This window comes from Rhagoletis pomonella, unplaced genomic scaffold (genome assembly GCF_013731165.1).
Source record: "Rhagoletis pomonella isolate Grant_MI unplaced genomic scaffold, Rhpom_1.0 Rhpom_scaffold_00006, whole genome shotgun sequence".
NCBI classification, from domain to species: domain Eukaryota; kingdom Metazoa; phylum Arthropoda; class Insecta; order Diptera; family Tephritidae; genus Rhagoletis; species Rhagoletis pomonella.
In genome coordinates this window covers 36,437,921-36,456,265 of record NW_023458560.1, presented here as the reverse complement: position 1 = coordinate 36,456,265, position 18,345 = coordinate 36,437,921, and the positions used below count along the sequence as shown (strand labels likewise).

Genomic DNA, 18,345 nt, shown 5'->3' with positions numbered 1-18,345 from the left:
AAAACGGTGACACTTTTACCTGAAAAATTTTTGCTTATCAGGGAGCTAACCCCCCCCCCCCCCCCATCTACCTTCAAGTTTGGCAGGTTACTTCTGGGACACCCTGTATATATATATGTATATATGTACAGAAATATATATATATGAGATATATATATATCTATATATATGTATAGATTCGCCTTGGCTCGAATACTGACAGCCGTGAACGAACACCTCGTCACGTAAAAAAGCATATTTCGGATTATAACAGACGTGCTGCTTGTCTCGTAATTCGGTACGGTGGCAGTCGTGAACGAGTGACTGATCGTACCTGTTCATTCGAACGACGAAACCATGCATCAAAAAACGCCAAAGAAATAAATGCTGTTTCAAAACTGGGAGCGTTGAAGATTACTATAGAATTGCATTCTATATTCCATTCATCGAAACGAACATAACTCATCTTCAGAGTCGTTTTATTAAAAAAAATCTGTTTTTGAAAACTTCGGTGTTTTATTCCCCAAACATGAGTACAACCTCGATAAATGCAAGAAACTTTGTGAATTTAACGAAAGTGTTCTGAATTATTTCGATGTGGAGAAAATAAGCGGATGGTCAGAATTTCAAAAACGTGTTCGATGCAGGGGAGGTTGTTTGAACACGAAAGCGCCACACAGCATTTATATTACAGAATCCGATTTTTGAGTTGAGCCTCTTTTGAAGAGGGGTGTGATAATGTTTAGACCCCATATATGTACATGAGAGAAAAACCTGCTTTTCTTTGAAGGCATTGACTCGATAGGTAAGGTAGGCAGTATTGTTTCTAGCTATTATTTTACAAATCGTGCTGTAGCGAAGTGTGAGAAAATTGTGAGAAATGTATGATTTTGCGCTTGTTTTCATACTTTCTGGCGGCTAAACACCAATTTTAATTTTTTTTTTTAATTAATTTCACGCCTATTTAGACAGTGGAGTGTTTTTAATATATTTGTAGAGAAATTTCCTAAATATATTGTAAGACAAAATATATTCGAAAGGATACATTTTAACTCTCTAAAACATTTTCTACTCCTGGCCACTTCTACTAAGCGCTCATTAATAGCGCTATTCTTCATCGAATGAGCGTCATAATACCAATGAAAATTCGTTCGATCAGTACTTTCGACCACAGGCAAATATCGAATGCAAATCATAATAGTTAGGCATTGGAAACCAATTGGATTTCAAGGTTAGAATACGATCAGCTATTTCACATTTTTCTCAATATCGAGAACTAAGTGCCCTTTTATAGAGATTGCTGTAATTCTAAACAGTTGGGGTGTATTCGAGCTGCAATAAATGCGGCAATGCCAATTTTTAAATCACGCAATTAAGGAACGAGTTTGGCAATCCGCCGATCATCACTAGCGAATCAAATGATTCGCAGCATTTCAGTAGATTTCCAATTGAGAATCAGCAACAGCGCATCAAGAAAACAACAAGGTAGCAATATTGTGGTAATTATTACTTTGCTCGAACATATCGTCTTCGCAGAGAAACAAATTAAAATTAGAATCGGCAACAATTTTTTGCTACGTATTTACAAATAATATTTCTTTATTTTAGCACTTACTTTTTCGTGTATTTTTCTATTTACCTAATATTCTTTTTTTAAATGTGTATAAATACAAACATTTGTCGTTTTTCTTTTTTCTTTTAATAAATTAATACAGCCCAAATGTAACTAAGTCATTAACTAAAACTATGTAAATGTGAAGGTTAATGAAAATATGAATAGTAAAACAATAATAATATGTAATAATCGATGAGCAGCTATAACACTAAAATAAAAAGCGTTTATAGAATACATATTTTCTTTGTAAACATTCGTATAGCAAGATGACTTTGGATTAAAGTACAAAATTATTACTAATAAATTAAATTTAAAGATGGTTGTTGCTACTCCTTCCAGCTTCAGTAGAAAGTAAAAAAAAAAACGTGCTACGCATTTTTGCTATCATCCGTCAGCCAACCAGCTACATACAACCTCCTTCAAGGCACAGCATTCGTTGCAATCGCAATGGGCCACGTTGTCGGTCCTCTCAGCACGATATCCTCCAGCGCTTCCTTAATTTTAATAAAGCGGCGCTTGAATTCTAAACCACAGCCTTTCGAAAGACGGAAATCCACCAAAATCTTGCCGTCCATCTCAATAATGTACGCCTTGAATACGAGACGCAGTTTCCGCCGATCAATTGTCGATATGGTAACTACACCACCATCGCCCACTTTGCAGGCAAAACCCAAGCGTTCGATGGCCGACACCAGCCGCTTGATGGTATCATCCCAGCGCGTGGTAACAAAGAAGCGTGTCATGCGACGCACCAAACGATGAAAGACATTCTGCGAAGCCGATTGTGTTTGATTCATTTGGGTGCATACCAACAGATCGTCCAGCAGGGCTGGTTGTGAGAAACAGAAATTAAAGCGTGCTTCATGTGCAGCGTCGTTGTTGTGCTTGGTGCCACGAGGTGCACTGCACACATCCGTCAGATCTATGGGTATCGTGGGCATAGGTTGTGAACAATAATTGCGCGATATTGTATCGTCGACAAAGTGATTGTTGAGTCGATGGTTGCTTGAATGTTGGCGCGGTCGTTTGGCTTTCGGCGAGTGGATGTCGAGTGTGGCCGCCGAGTCGACGAGATCGTGCGAGTGTTCTGGTGAAAAAGAAGATGTGTAAAGGAAAATTAGTTGTGTTGAAGTGCAGAAGAGTTAATAAATTACTTGATAACAAAAATTACACTTAAAACAAAAAAAAAAAACCATGCTTACGATACACAAAACACTTTTGCGAAAGAAAACTTAAAAACTTAATTGAATGCATTTGAACTGAAAACGCAATAATCATTTGGTTTTTGGTAATAAAGCTCTATGGATTTCATGTTTGTCTACCATACAGCTAAAATCACCAAAGAACAAATAATATGCAAATGAAAATAAAATGCAAATATAAAATAAACGCAACACAAAAGCACAAATAATATATATATTTTTTATATAAAAAATATAGATTGGAATTTTCCACTTCCACAAAACATATGAACTCGTAATTTTCACTTCTATTTACTTCGAACCAATTTTTTTTAATAAAACAAAATTAAAATTTAAATATGCCAGATTCACTTTTAAACGATGATTTTGTAAAAAACAATTTTTAAGTTTTTTTATTCAATATTTTTCATTTAGTATTGTCTTTTTATATTTATTATTTTTGTTTTTTTTTCGTTTTTTATTCCTACGTGTTTGTTTCCTATTTATTTGTTTTATGTTAATAAATTTTTTATTCATTTTATTAATTTTTTGAATTTTTCATATAACTTATTTTTTATTTCTTTTTCTGGCTTTATTTTTTATTAATTTTGTATTCATTTTTATTGTTTTATTTTTAACTGACTTCATAAAAAGGAGAAAAGATCGGATTTATTTTTTAGGTATGTAACCGGATAACTTTGGACCACGTGGACCGTTTTCGATTATTTTTTGTATAGGGGGTGGCGCCATACTAATTCTGTGCTCCTAAATTTTTATATGAGCATTGACGTCGGTTGCATTTTTTGCTTAAAAATGACTTGTATTTATTTTTAATACTTTCTATTTTTCTTGTTGTATTGTTTATTATTAATTGCTTTGTTTTATTATTTATTGATTTTTCGTGTTTCACATCTTATTTTTTAGTGATTCACTTTTAATCTTTTGTTTGTTTCTTCCTCTTCTGAATTTCACTGATTTTAAACTTTAAACTTTTTACCAATTCGTCCGAGTTTTTCCCAAACATTCTTTTATTTTCTTTGGCTTGGTTTAGGTTTATTCAATTTCTAATTTTTACATTTTTTTTTTTTAATTTTCATCATTATTCTTTTAATTTTTACTATTTGTGTTTAATTATAATTTTATAAACTAAGATTTTTTATCTTCTCTTTTTTCGGTTTAGAAATTATTTATATTTTTACCGATTTTTTTTTTTATAATTTTTTCCTATTTCGATATTTTAAATTTTGAGCATTCTTTCGAGACTGCGATATTTTACTTTTCATAACGTCGTTTTTTTTTTTTACTCTTTCCCCAATCAACTCTCGTTTACTATCCTCTACGAGTTTCAACGAAGTTGAAGCAGTCTCTTCAATGCTTTGGTAATCTAGCTTTATGAAGTAGTCAAATCTATCATACAGCTAAAGCGCCAAAGCGATGAAAAGCTGCCAGTTGGCGACCGACGCAAGAAAGCTTTTTTCATGGTGAAAGCTAGGAAAGTATGTGTCGCCTAAAATTATGCGCGATTTAGAGCTTTCAACTAACAGCACAGTAAAGCAAATGTAACATTAGGAAGGCAAAAAAACAAACTGGGCGAAATATGCGTAAACTTATTAAAGCGCTAAAACATAAAAGTCATTAAATAAAAGCCATGGAAATTTTATTCAAATTCACTCAAAAATTTCACTGAAACCACTATAAAACACTTCCTAACTCCATCGTAGTCTATCGCCGTTATTCCAGAAACTTTTATTAAGGCACAAAGTAACCCTCAACGCTAAGTAACAATGCATACTTGAGAGTCACTAAGTACCTGGACAAATGTTTCTGAGCTGTAGTGTGGAAGTGGGTGCAAAATGTGGTGTCTGCTTGGAGCTTTATTTAAGCTTGCACTGGTGGAATCTTTTAGGCATTTAAGCACGCACAACTATGATGTTATAACTGCACTGTTTTTTTTTTTATTCTTATTTACAAATTTATGTGCACTAATAAATAAATAAATGATGCCACATCAATTCGTACTTACCATTTTCATTGAATTGCATGTTACACCATTTATGGTCGACGATTTTGTCGAGTGTCAGTCGATATGTGGGATTTGTGGCTAATACTTTGCGTAGCAACGATATCGCCAGCGTGTCCAATTTACTCCATGGCGTTTGTGTTGACCAGCGTTCATTTTCAGTCCAATTTTTGAATTCTTGACAATTAGTAGAAGGTTGGTCCCAGGCCAGTTCTGTAGTTGAAAATTGGAAGATGATCGAGTTGTTAAAATCTTTAAACGAGTTTTTTTCCACTTAGTAAACTATTTATTAAATTCTATACTTAACTAGCGTTCCGAAGAGTGTCTCATTATGAAACTCTCATATGATTAACAAAATATGTATGTAGTAGAACATTTTAGTTTTAATTTCTTTTTTGATGCAGAAATGCATCTAGATGCTCTAGGAGCATTTCTGCAGCAAAATGCAATTTTTTGAAAAATAAAATTCGCTTATTGATTTTTTTGACGTGCAGGGCTCAATTTGTGTTTGACACGTTCGTCTATGATAAATATGTCGTCTTTTGAAGTTGCACATTATTTTGCGCATTACTCCTTGTAAAAGTTATAGGTACTGGAATATATTAACGCGGAAATTTGTACTCGAGTAGTATTTTGATGTTTTTTTTTGATTTTCTAATATTTTTAATTTTGCTTTTTATTTCTTTTATCGTATTTAAATTTTTATTTTATCTTATTTTTCGTTGTGTTTTTTGTTTATTTTATTTTATTCCGATTCTTATTTTTAATTTACTTTGTTTTATTCTTTATTTATTTTGTTTTATTGTTCATTTATTTTATTTTATTATTTTTTATAGTGTTTTTATTTTTTTTTTTCAGAACTTTTTTTGGAATTTTTTACTCTTGTGTTTTGTGTGTAAATTTAATTTTTTTGTTTTATTTTATCTTATTTAAATTTCTATTTTTTATTTTATGATATTTAAGTTTTTATTTTTTGTTTTCTTTTGCCTTGTTGAATTTTTTATATTATTTAAATTTTTATCTTTTTTTGTTTTATTTTATCTTATCTTGATTCTTATTTGTTTCATTTTATTCTCAACGGACTTCAAAAAAGGAAGAGGTTATCAATTCGTAGGAAGATTTTGTTTTGTTTTTTTATGTATGTATGTTACCGCATAATTTTTTTTTCGTCGGAAAGTACCACAATAGTGGTCACATACTAATTTGGTTCATGAAAAAATTAACGGTACTCCCTAAATTTTTATATGTGAATGGATGTCGATGTTATTGGCTAAAGATTACTTGTATTTTATTCTTTTTTATTGTATGTGATTTTAAATCTTTTATTTTTATTTTTTTTTTGTTTTTTATTTTTACTTTAATTTCTTTTATTTTTCTTTTTCTTTTACTATAACTATATATTTTAGGTGCACTATTATTTATAAAAGTTTATAGGTATCAAAATATGTTAACGGGAAAAATATACTATACATCATATTTTTTGTTTTTTAGTTGTCTAATATTTTTACTTTTTAATTTAATTTTTGATATTTCGTTTTTATTTATTTGTTTTATCTTATTTTAATTATTTTTTTATGTAATTGTATTCCTTTTTATTTTGCTTTATTATTTATTTTATTTAATGCTTTATTTATTTTATAATTTTTTCATATATTTTATTTTATTATTTTTGTTTTATTTTATTATTTCTAATTTTAATTTAACCTCTTCCTTTTTTATACTCCTTATTCCTTTTCATTTTTATTAATTTTAAATTTGTAATTTCTTAATTTTTTTTTTATTATTTTTCATCTTTTGCTTTATTTTTTCATTACACATACTTATTTTTAATATTTTGCTTAATTATTTCATTTTATTAATATTTGTTTTTAATTTTTATTTTTTTCGTTTAGTTTAGTTTGCTTTTTTTCAATTATTAGTTTATTATTCATGTCACTTATAAAGTTCTTTAAACCTATTTTAACTTTTATGAATAAGGCCATTAAATTATAATCTCAGAACTATAGTTTGCTAAATTTATTTACAACTATTAATATAACCTCTTTTTTCTGATCAGATATTTATGTATTAATTTTAGACACATTATCTTAAAATATTGACAATTTCTTAAATATAATCATCGTCATATCTTTTAAGCGAACAAGTGTTGCAAGTCAAACGCAGCAGTGGCAAAAATTGCATAAAACATATTTTCACATTTCACATTTTGCAAAAGAAAAAAATATAATAATTTAAAACATTAGCGCAAAGTGTGCAAACGTAGCACTTGATGTAAATATGCATAAAAATAAATGAAAAAAGAGCAAACATAACGGTAACGGCAATAAAAAAGGTAAATAAAAAAATATTATAGTATGTACAAAAACGAGCATTCAAGCGATAAAGAACGAACGAACAACAAACGAACAAATTAACAGAAAAAAATAACGAGAACGAACGAAAACGAAACAAAACGAAAAAATGTGCAGCAAGCAATTTAAGCTGGAGCTTTGGTATAAAAGCTTTAGATGATAGCAAATTAAAAAATCTACAGCTAGAATACCAAAGACACAGCAAAAATGATTCGATTGATTGATTGATTAGTCGATTGATAGGCTGGGCTGGTCGATTGGTTGGTCGGTCGGTCGATTGATTGGCTGATTGATTGATTATGAGTTTAATGGTGCAACAAATTTTAAACATAAGCTTAGAATTAAATCTAAATTCTTATCCAAACAATAAACTACATAGATACATATTCGCAAGCGAATATGTGAGCCGCGATAACTTCTTTTACAAGACACGCATAAAACACATAACGAAAATTTAATTCGACAAGCGCGAGCGGAAAGAAATGAAAACTCGAGGGCGATGTGCGAGTACCACACTAGTGGCGATAATCAACGCGGCGAGCCAGAGATTCAAACATACAAAGCAAAAAAAAAAAACGCAAAAAACTGCACCCAAAACAAGTGCAGCGGCGAGGAAATCGAGGCAAATAATAAAAATGTGTTCCGACTTGATTGATGAGGATGCGCGGATGTGTCGACTAACGAGTTGGACGGATATTGATACTAGAATGCGTGAGCGAGTGCAAGGGTGAATGGATGTGAAATAAGCTGGGCGTGTCACCCAGCGAACCGTGCACTATGTATGTATATATGTATATAAAGAACAAAAACAAAAGTATAATATGTGAATGTAAAAATTTCACATTTTTTCCCCAAGGATATTTGTTGGGCGTTGAATGCTGCGCGTCGCGTTGTCAGCCTGTTGCGGCAGGGCGAACATTTATAGCAAACGAAATAAGCGAAAAATGCAAAACGAATGAGCGAATTTATGTACATACGTAATAACGCTGTATGAATACGAGTAAGTAATCTAAATACATATGTATGTATATATAAACACACTATGCATAGAAAAATGCTATAAAAACATGCATTCAATCAAACTATATATGTATCATCTGTGTGTTTATCTGTGTGACCAGTTTGTATTAGGAATGTTGTGCGATATTTTTAATACCAGAAAATTGCTAAATTAGAAAAAAAATAACTTTTGCACTAAGCGAGTTTCCAACTGTTCAAGGTGTAAGCAATCTGTTGCAATTGTTTGTGTGTTGTACACACAGTTCGCAACAGCTGTAGTTGAGTGATATTAGTTTTTGGTTTTACTTACCACCAGCCAGCATTGTGACCAGTATAATTCCGCAGGACCAGAGATCGGCGGGTTGCGCATGGTAGGGCTTAACGAGCACTTCAGGCGCCACATACGGCAGTGTGCCACAACGGGTGTCCAATAGACGTTCTTTACCCTTATATCTGTGGTGGTAATATTAAAAAAAAAAAAAAGAAAATAAGATGTATCGAGATGAGTAATTGATTTTAGTAAATTTGCAGAATTCAGTCAGTTTACTGAATGTCTGGCTAACACTATGGGCAGGTTAAACATCCTCATTGACGTGAACGACTCCATAAAACATAACAGAGAGTCGATAAGTATGTTTAACCTGTAGTTACTGTTAACCAGACATTGAGTAACCTGCTCTAAGGGCTGATAAGATAAATTATTTATACAAATTGCAATAACTTCATTGCATCTTGAGTTTATCAAATTCCGTTTGAAAACCTCTTAACTCTGTAAATCTTTGACTGAAGTTTTAAAATTTGTATAAAATATTTTTCAAGTATTGAAATTTTCAGTTTTTTAAGATTATGGAAATCATCATTAATATGCAATTTTCTTTATCAATGCGAAATTTCGTTAAAGATTTCTTAATAAAATTAAAATTTTTTACTGAAGCAAAAATCTTTTCTTGTTTTATAACTTTATTTTCATTTTTTTAAGCACACATCTTTCTTTGAAACTTTTTCTATTTTTTTAAATTTTAAACAATTTTTATTTTCTTAATAACTTTTATTTTTAATTTTTTTATTTAATGTGCTTAAATTTTTTGTATTTTATCTTTTTACTTTTTTATTTATGCAATGTTTTATAAGTTAAAATTTTTTAAACTTAATTTTAATTTTTTAACTTTATTTAAATCCGTTTAACTTTATTTTACTTGCTTTAACTTTATTTTAATTTTGTAGAGATTAAATCCAACTTATTTTTTTTTTTAATTAATTTTTTTTTTTTTTTTTGGTAATTTTATGTTAACTTTATTTTAGTTAACGATATGTATGTATGTATGTAAGTTAAAGTTGTTTTTTCGCAAAAATGTTTATTAAAAACGACCTCAGTCAAACTCAATAAAATTCTAAATATAAAACTTTTTAATTCACTTCTACTTTTTTAATATATTTATTTATAAAAAATTTATTAGCGGTTACTTTTTTAATAAGTTTTTTATATTTGTATTTTTTAAGTTTCAACCGACTTCAAAAAAGGAGGAGGTTATCAATTCGTCGGAACTTGTTTTTTTATGTATGCTACCGCATACCTTTCGACCACGTTAACCGAATTCTTTTTTTTAAAGGATGTGGTCCCATACTAATTTGGTTTAGATCCGATCATTTGATCATGAAGAAATCAACGGAATTCTTAAATTTTATATGAGAATTGAAGTCGGTTTTGTTTTCATTTGTTTAAAAATTGCTTTTAATTTATTCTTATTTTTTTTTCTAATTGTTTTAAATTTTATTCAAATATGCCTTTAGTTCCTTTTTTTAATTAGTATGTTTTTTATTATTCTTTTATTTTTATTTGTTGCTTTTTTTTGATATATTTTAGTCCTTTTTATGTAAGAATTAGTTATGTTTTTACTTATTTATTTTATTTTTTTATTTCCTGCGTGTAAACTTCATTCGTTCGTAAAATAAATTGCTAAGTAAATTAAATTGTTGTACCTAATACCTAAACATGGTTGCCATGCCAAAGTCCGATATTTTGATATTATCATGTTCGTCTAGTAGTAAATTTTCCGGCTTCAAGTCACGATGCGCTATACCATGCTGATGTAGGTATTGTACGCCGGAGAGCAGTTGGAGGAAGTATCTTTGCGCTTCGTGTTGTGGCATGCCGAGATCGGGTTCTGAAATAAAAAAATTAACGAAAATTGAATCTTATGTTGATTTTTGGAATCAATGAATGCATACAAAAGAGATAATTACTTCCAGCCTATTAAAACAGTGTAGAGCGTAGAGCTTTCGACTACAGACAAATAATTGTGTTGATCTTGATGCCGTTGGGTCGTAGCTATCAAGACAAGACAACGAAAGCCTTTGCGTTATATTAATCAAAGGTAAGATGGTATCCAAACCTGCAAGGTCTGAAAGAATTTGCAGCCTTCTGCGTACAACGGACTCGAATTATACATATAACTCTTTGTAGATATTTCAATCACTTTAATTCGGTTGGTATCGAATGGGAGGTATACTAGGCTTTTACCTGAAAATTAAGTATCAAATTACTGGTAGGGATTTTTTTTTTTGGCGCCTAAAACCACATCAGATCTTAGCGAATACGTTTAACGCCAAGATTTATGTAGCAACCACATGCTATTTATAAAACTACATACCCAAACTTTTTCAAAAAAAATCTGATTAAAAAGTTTGAAATTTTTGGGGGATTTCGGTAAAAATTTGTTGAATTTTTATAATTTTTGTACAAAGTTTGAAAGGCGGATTTATATGGTGCGTCTTATATAATGCGCTAGACTTGAAAAAAAAATATTAAACATCGAATAAACAAAAGTAATATAGCCAAAACTGGTCAAAATAAAAAGTTTCTATTACATACAGTATCGGTCATATCAATAGCACCACCATTCCAAATACAGTTTATTATCTAACAAAACTCATATAAACCCAAGTTTAAAATTTTTAAAAGACTACAAAAAAACGCGACAAATTTTCACCCAAATTTTAAGCTTTTTTCTCAGAAGTGTCAGAATTTTTTCGAGTACACAGTTTTATAGCCCATTCAATTTTATTAGTCCAATAATGTGCTAAAAATTACCGTCGATTTTTTAGCATTTTTTTCGCCGAAGGTGTTGCGAGTTTCTTCCATATAAAAATGGATTGTGTTTATTCGTTATATGAAAGCAAATGGGGGGAAAAAAATTCTAAAAAATCAACGGTAATTTTTAGCGACTTGAAACTTGCCCATTATCAGACTAAAATTGAATGGGCTATAAAACTGCGTACTCGAAAAAATTCTAACGCTTCTGAGAAAAAAATTTGAAATTTGGGTTAAAATTTGTTGGGTTTTTTTGTAGCCTTTTAAAAAGTTTCAAACCTGGTTTTATATTAGTTTTGTTAGAAAATTAACCGTATTTTAATTGAAAATTCTTAAAAATAAATAATTAAACACAAGTGGCAAACAATAGCACTTTGAAATGGGGGTGCTATAGATATGTCCAATACTGTATGTACATCCAAATTTCAAAATTCTTTCTCAGAAGGGTTAGAATTTTTTTGAGAACACAGTTTTATAGTTAATAATAATATTATAAGTTTAATAATGTGAAAGTTTCAAGCGGAAAAAATTACCGTTGTTTTTTTTCTGTCGCGGTTTTCTTCCATATAAAAACAAATTGTGCTTTTTGTTAAATGGAAGCAAATGGGACAAAAAAATCATCGGTAATTTTTAGCCGCACAATATCACTTTGAAAAGGGGGAAGCGGGGGGGGCCGGGCTATTGATATGACCGATACCGTATATTCACAAAAACTGGAAGGAAAGGTGCATTCCATCGTTTTATTCGCAGACGGTTACCTCCGCACCATTCTATAGATTTTATTTAGATTCCGCTCAATCGAAATATCGAACTCATTCTTACCGCTTATTCATACAGATTAATTCCCAGGCAACTTATCCTCAAGCCGCAGCAGCGTGCGTGTAACATTGTGTTTGGCCAAGTAGGCTCCCATATTTTCCAAATACATGTATAACATAAAAAATAATGCCAACAAATTAATGACACACGCCGCAATTGCCAAAAATCTTGGCACATGATTTAACAGCAATATTTGTAAGAGTGCGCCGATTTTTCGAACGGTACGCGCTTTCAAATTACGCAACGAGGTAAGGAGCTCCAAAGGCATTTTGTAAAGCCGTACATGCGTGCGAAAAAAAATAATAATAATAATTTTGGTAGCTATGTAAATGTCGTTGAGCCTTACACGACATATATATGTAAACACTTTTCCACTTTCTTAGAACACGTTTTGCTTGCACATTGTAGACACAACGAATAAATCACTAAGATCCAAGATTTATTATGAACGTCTTCGAATGACTTTCACCGAGCCACTGCCGACGAAAGGTAGAGTAGAGGGAAAGACGACGACGTTGTCAGAGGAAAAATTAGCAGGTAGTTTAGCTCCTGGGTGGAACTCACACATCCATATTTACAAGTGTTAAAACAATAGTTGAAGGATGATTTGCAACTTCCAGAGCACAGCTGAAAATTTACAACAATACAAAGAAGGCCTTAGGGGCAGGATAAAGTAACTGGAGAAAATACATTCGTACATATGCAGTGGATGGATTGTGTAATGGAAATTTAGAGCGAGCGAGCGTGTGAGGAAATAATAGCTATATGTACATAGTAATTTAACTTCGAAAATGTGAGTCTGTGCTACAACAACTATTGGCGACAAATTACCAGGTAGGCAAGTCTAACAACATTGTTGTAGTTGAGCGGAGATGTGTGGTGGTACCGTCGTACGTAGAGCACAGGTAAAACGATATTTAGGGGATAAATCAGTAGTAGTGTAGTGAAGCAGATGCGGCAAAGCAGATAAATCATTAAGAAGCAATGAGATGCATAACTAAGATTACATCCGAATAAGTAACCCAGTGAGCAGTGAGTTTACGTTTACATACATTCAGGCAGGTTCTGCAATTCACTTCCGTGTAAATTTTAATCAAAGCCAATTTGAATTCATATTGCAAGGGGTTGAAATTCGGAAATGAATTGCAGAAACTGCGTGAATATTTTTTCTTACGACGAATATCAGCAGGGTTGCGAACATTATTTTGCGCTTCGATTGCATATATATATATCTATTTAAAGTTTTTGCAGCTCTGGCAAATTATTTTGCGTGTATCTTAAGATAGACCGCAAGTTAAAGGACCAGACAGACACACAATAGCGAAGAGAGTAGAAAATTTATTGATTCTTTCGAGAGATGTATTTTGGAGCGAACGCCATCTTCAGTGACAGTGAACGAAAAATGCCATTGTTTTTTATACCCGAGCGCACTGATACATGGGTACTATAACTTTTTTCGCATAACGGTTGTCTGTAACAGCCTAAAGGAATCGAGATAGATATGGACAAATGCATACATAAATGATTGGAATGAAAAGAGAAGTCGATTAAGCCATGTCTGTCTGTCTGTCCGTCCGTCTGTCCGTGTACACGATAACTGGAGCAAAAATTTAGATATCTCAACGAAATTTGGTAAATAGGTTGCACTTTATCCAAGGTAGGTTGCAATTGAAAATGGGCGTAATCGGACTGTAACCACGCCCCTTTCTCATATAATGATGTTTTCGAAAAATGCAAAAACCATGATATTTCAGTTAATATTTGATCCAAATTGTTGAAAATTAGTATGTGAAGTAGAATTTTAGTGCAAAATAATATTAGTATGAGTAGTACTATTTTCGTAACGGCGACGGTGTATTGAATTTTCAACCTAGGATCCCTAAACGGAGGTTGTGTAGTGTTATAAGTCTCAAGAGCAATACAAATTCTTCCATACATTATTGGGTTTCTACAGTTGCAACGTGGGACGTTCCTGTTACGCAGACCCGACTATCCTGGGAACGCTTATCAGCTACCTCGCTGCCCATGAGATCATCGTGTTCCGAGAACCCAGCAAATAGTGACGCTGGATGGCCAACACTGACCATTTCTTTCGACGCCGCTTGCCTATCGAAGATAGTAGCTTTTCTGCAACAAAGCTATTTAGTAGAAGGCTACGAGGCGCTGCAGTCAATTCGCAGGCAAGAATACTGACTTACCTGCAGGCACTCTGAGTAGAAGCCGGGGCTGATTTCTAGCTGTAATATTTTTGAACCATCATCTACAACTCGTAAGCTTCAATTATTCCCTGATCGGAAATCTTAAAGAGGCTTTCCTTGTAATGTAGTAGGTGCTGGCTTTTAAATGAAAAGTAAGATCACTTGTTGGTCCCACTAAATGTCGGTGGAACGGGAAAGGAAAAAGTAAGAAAGTTTTCGTCTACTAGTATAAAGCCCAAGACCGCTCGAAAGATAAGAGCTTAGGGTCGAATGAAGAGTTCATTGATATTGTAATTAAGCGGAAAAGGCCTCTGTTTTTCTACCCGAGCAATCCTAAAGGCCATGGACTACGTTATGGAAAATAGGTGATGAAGCAGGAGTTAACTTGTCTGTACTGACAGCCAAGCTACACTGCATTGGTCAGACCTCTAACTACTTAGCTCGGCAATGCAAGTCTCGATCAAATTATGTTGAAAAAACGTAATGAACTTGTTTTACTTAGGGTGCGCAATAGTTTTGTGGACCTGTGCCTTCCGAGATTTAACTTTACATAAAACTTCAAGGTCGTTTTTTTCCCCCAACAGGAAGAGCTGGGACACCAAACGACCTAAACCACGGAAGCGCAGCTCCGGAGCAGGAATTTACGGCAAACAAACCAGACAGCTCCTTTTCACCAGCATGGGGCAAGGTAACTGTGTCTTTCAGGCCGAGGTGCACGCCATTGAACTATGTCTGAGGTCTGCCAACAGCTTTTAATATTTATCGCCACCAGGAACCTAGTATACCTCATATGGGTAGGTACCGGGAGACAGTAAAGGGGCTGCACAAGGATTCATAGGCACAGGAGCCTTTACTGGTCTGCTATGGAGCTCCGTTAGGCGAAACTACTATGTATATCTGGATGGAAAAGGAAGGGCAACATTACTGGACAAATACGCAAGGTAACAGACAGGCTAAGTTCTTCATTCCAGATATATCAACAATGAGAATCGAAGAACTCATTCACCTCAGTAGGCATGAAATAAGAATTTTTAAAGGTTTTATTACTGGCCACTGTATGGTAATGAAACACTTGCCAAATATTGGAGTGGTTAACTCTGATCACTTTAGGTTGTGCAACGAAAAATAAGAAACAGCAGAGCACACTATGTGGCACTGTGAAGACCTCACTAGGACCAGACTTCACTTCACAATTGTAGCACTCCCATCTTCGGCCATCGAAGCCACCGTCAGAAACTAGACAATTATGACTGGGAGGCTGCGAGGGTTACAGGTGGACAGCAATCTCTTAGCGTCCTGCTAGGTATTTGCGTTCATTGAGCAGATGGTACATTGGACAACTTGTGGGACTGTTGACTGGTCAATTCTCGTGACATAAACAAGGATTAGGTATAATGCTTTTGGCAGCGATATGTTAAGAGACGAACACATGAGCTCTTTAACGCCCAAGAATCTGCTCCGACTTATTCGTAGATCGTGTAGATTTAAAACAGATTAAAAGGGAATGCGAAAACAGTACAATGGAGCTGAGTAAGAACACCTTGACCTAACTTATCAGTTCTTCCAACTTGACCTAAACTATCAAAGTTCGAGGTTCGAGATAAAATAGATCTCAATCCGCATAGATTACGAGATGTCAATTGTTTATGGGTATCAGCGAATGCGGAACATATAACAAATTTACATTTCAAATCTCTGCTTGGGTAAAATAATTGAGTTGGCTCACCTTGAAGATGACGCTGCATTCTGATGTGTGTATGTATGTATGTATAGGGTTCATACTTTAGCTTATGGGTTGGTTCAGCTTGTTACGGCAACAGCAAGTGAATTACCAAAAGGATACATACATACCTATATATGTATGTGTGTGCCGCATGTGACTGCTTGGCCATTAGTATTTCAAATGTGAATACATATATTCAATGCCAAGCCAAGAAAACAGAATTCTTCAATAGAGTGAACGGTTGAAATTGAAGAAAAAATAAGCAGCTAATGGGGTAACCGACGCTAACAAAGAAAAGTCGAGTAGGAGGAAGGTAAAAAAGGGTAAAAATACTGGTTGCCAATGCAACGCACATACAGAAGAGATGATATACCTATGTACATACATACATACATACATATGTACGTAGGCATGCATGCAAAGGACTTTTTAACGAGTGTATTTATAGCCACAATCTCAATACGTTGATTTACCTGTAGAACAGACCAAAACAGCGAACGTTACGTTTAAGTACTTATACGTACGTAGATATGTATGTATGTATGTGCGCACATTTAAAATATGTAGTTAGTAGGTAGTAGAAGTGGAAACAGCCGAGTGTGCTCATAGCGAACTCAAGCGTAGAGAAATGCATCTTTAAGTGCACTTACGAATATAGCAAAAGTAAGGGGAATATGTGTACGAGCATATGCATGTACATATGAATGTATGTATATGGATATGTGTAGGAGGCTGCGATATGCGGCTGCGTATGGTGGTGGTGGTGGTGCCACTGACTCTGATGACTTTGTTGGTTGGTTGGCCGGCCGGTTGCTGGTGGTTGATGGTTGTTGAATTGAAAATGTTCTTCATCATCAACATATAAACATTAAAATCATACAAACACACGCCCATACAAGAACTTGCACTTATACATATATGTACACATACAAACGTATACAAAGTAACATTTGCTAAGGATGCTTCAAAGGGCAAATAGAGCGGTAGAAAAGGCGGCAAGCCCGCCAGGTAAGCAGGTAAAACTATATTCACTCGTATGAATACGATACATATACAATGAGCATGCACATACCATGTACATATGTACATATGTACATTAGGACGGTCCACAAGTACTCACGAGGAGCAATTTTTCCGCTGCCAACACCAGAATTGAAGAATATCGAATATTTTTATTTACCAATCAAAAAGGTATACAGCGCAAAATTCTTACATAATAAAAACTAATTGAATGCAATTACAAATAAGCAAAATAAGCACAAGAAAAATTTGAAATGTTCACCAAAATAATTTTTTTTTGCATTTTTAGAACAATTTTATGTTCGCAGTTTCATAGCCCATTAAATGTTAGTATAATAGGAAAATCTCCTTGATGTTAAATATACTTTTTTGCTGACGGTGTTAGGCATTTTCTTCCACATACCAAATAAAATATTTTATTAAAAATCAATAACTTTTCATAAAAAAAACGGTCTCAAGCTCAATAAAAATTGTTTAATTAAAAATCAATGAAATTTCTTAACTACTTGAAACTGGCACTTTATTGCTATAAAAATGCAAACAAATTTTTATTTAACTGAAAAAAAAAATTTCAAAATTTTTTAAAACATTTCAAATTTTTTCTTGTGCGATTTTTTCCATTTAGGGGAACCCTATAATTGTTTTTAAATAGTTTACATTATGTAGCATTCATTAACACGAACAGGAGTATTGATTTGTTCAAAACTGCTGCTTTCTCAGCACTTTGTACTAAATAATTGTATATAAACAAATAAAAATTAAAAAAGTAGCTCCTTAAACATCTTAAGAATTTGATTATCTTTCAACTACAAAAACAAATTGGAAATCCGTCACGAATTGAGAGCTGTAGAACTTTTTGAATAGAAAAATTTCGCGTTTGCGAAAAAATTTCGTTAAAAATAAATATATACTTTTGATAGCATAAGAATATTTCCCTTCAGAAATCTTCCAACAATACAATTTTTTTCAAAACATACGTAACCTACACAAAATTATACATTTTTGTAAATAGCAGATGAGATTCTCGGTTAAGAGAAAGAAGTTAGTAAAATTTTAAAGCTGATTATGCATCATAATTTTATTGTTTGAAGATTTCTGAATGCAAATATTTGTATTCGATCAAAAAAATGTGTTTTTAACGATTTTATAGCAATTCTACAAAAAAAAAAATATTTTTCCGATATGAAAAATATGGAACACTTCAAAGCGCCAGCGCACCCTTAAAAGTTAACCGAATTCAAACAAAAATATTTCCGATATTTTTCATTTCTGCGGAAGACTGGGGAGAATTTTTTTTTGAATCACCCTAATGTACATTAATATGTATGCGCTTTGCAGAAAATCTGCGC

At 32.9% G+C, this 18,345-nt stretch overlaps 1 protein-coding gene across 6 annotated transcripts in view; it reads right to left on the bottom strand.

Moving 5' to 3' along the window:
* Window positions 1-1,666: 1,666 nt before the first annotated feature.
* The window catches only part of LOC118740674 (serine/threonine-protein kinase grp-like), an 80,076-nt gene continuing 63,397 nt past the window's right edge, over window positions 1,667-18,345 (bottom strand). For 3 of the 6 annotated variants that reach the window (XM_036472290.1, XM_036472291.1, XM_036472292.1), the window contains 4 exons: window positions 10,133-10,310; window positions 8,456-8,598; window positions 4,799-5,008; window positions 1,668-2,681 (listed from right to left, as the gene is read on the bottom strand). In XM_036472290.1, coding sequence (XP_036328183.1) covers window positions 2,014-2,681; window positions 4,799-5,008; window positions 8,456-8,598; window positions 10,133-10,310 — 1,199 coding nt within the window. In that variant the 3' untranslated portion in view covers window positions 1,668-2,013. Of the gene's footprint in view, window positions 2,682-4,798; window positions 5,009-8,455; window positions 8,599-10,132; window positions 10,311-18,345 lie in introns of all 6 variants that reach the window. The other 3 variants (XM_036472294.1, XM_036472289.1, XM_036472293.1) reach the window with 2 other exon arrangements.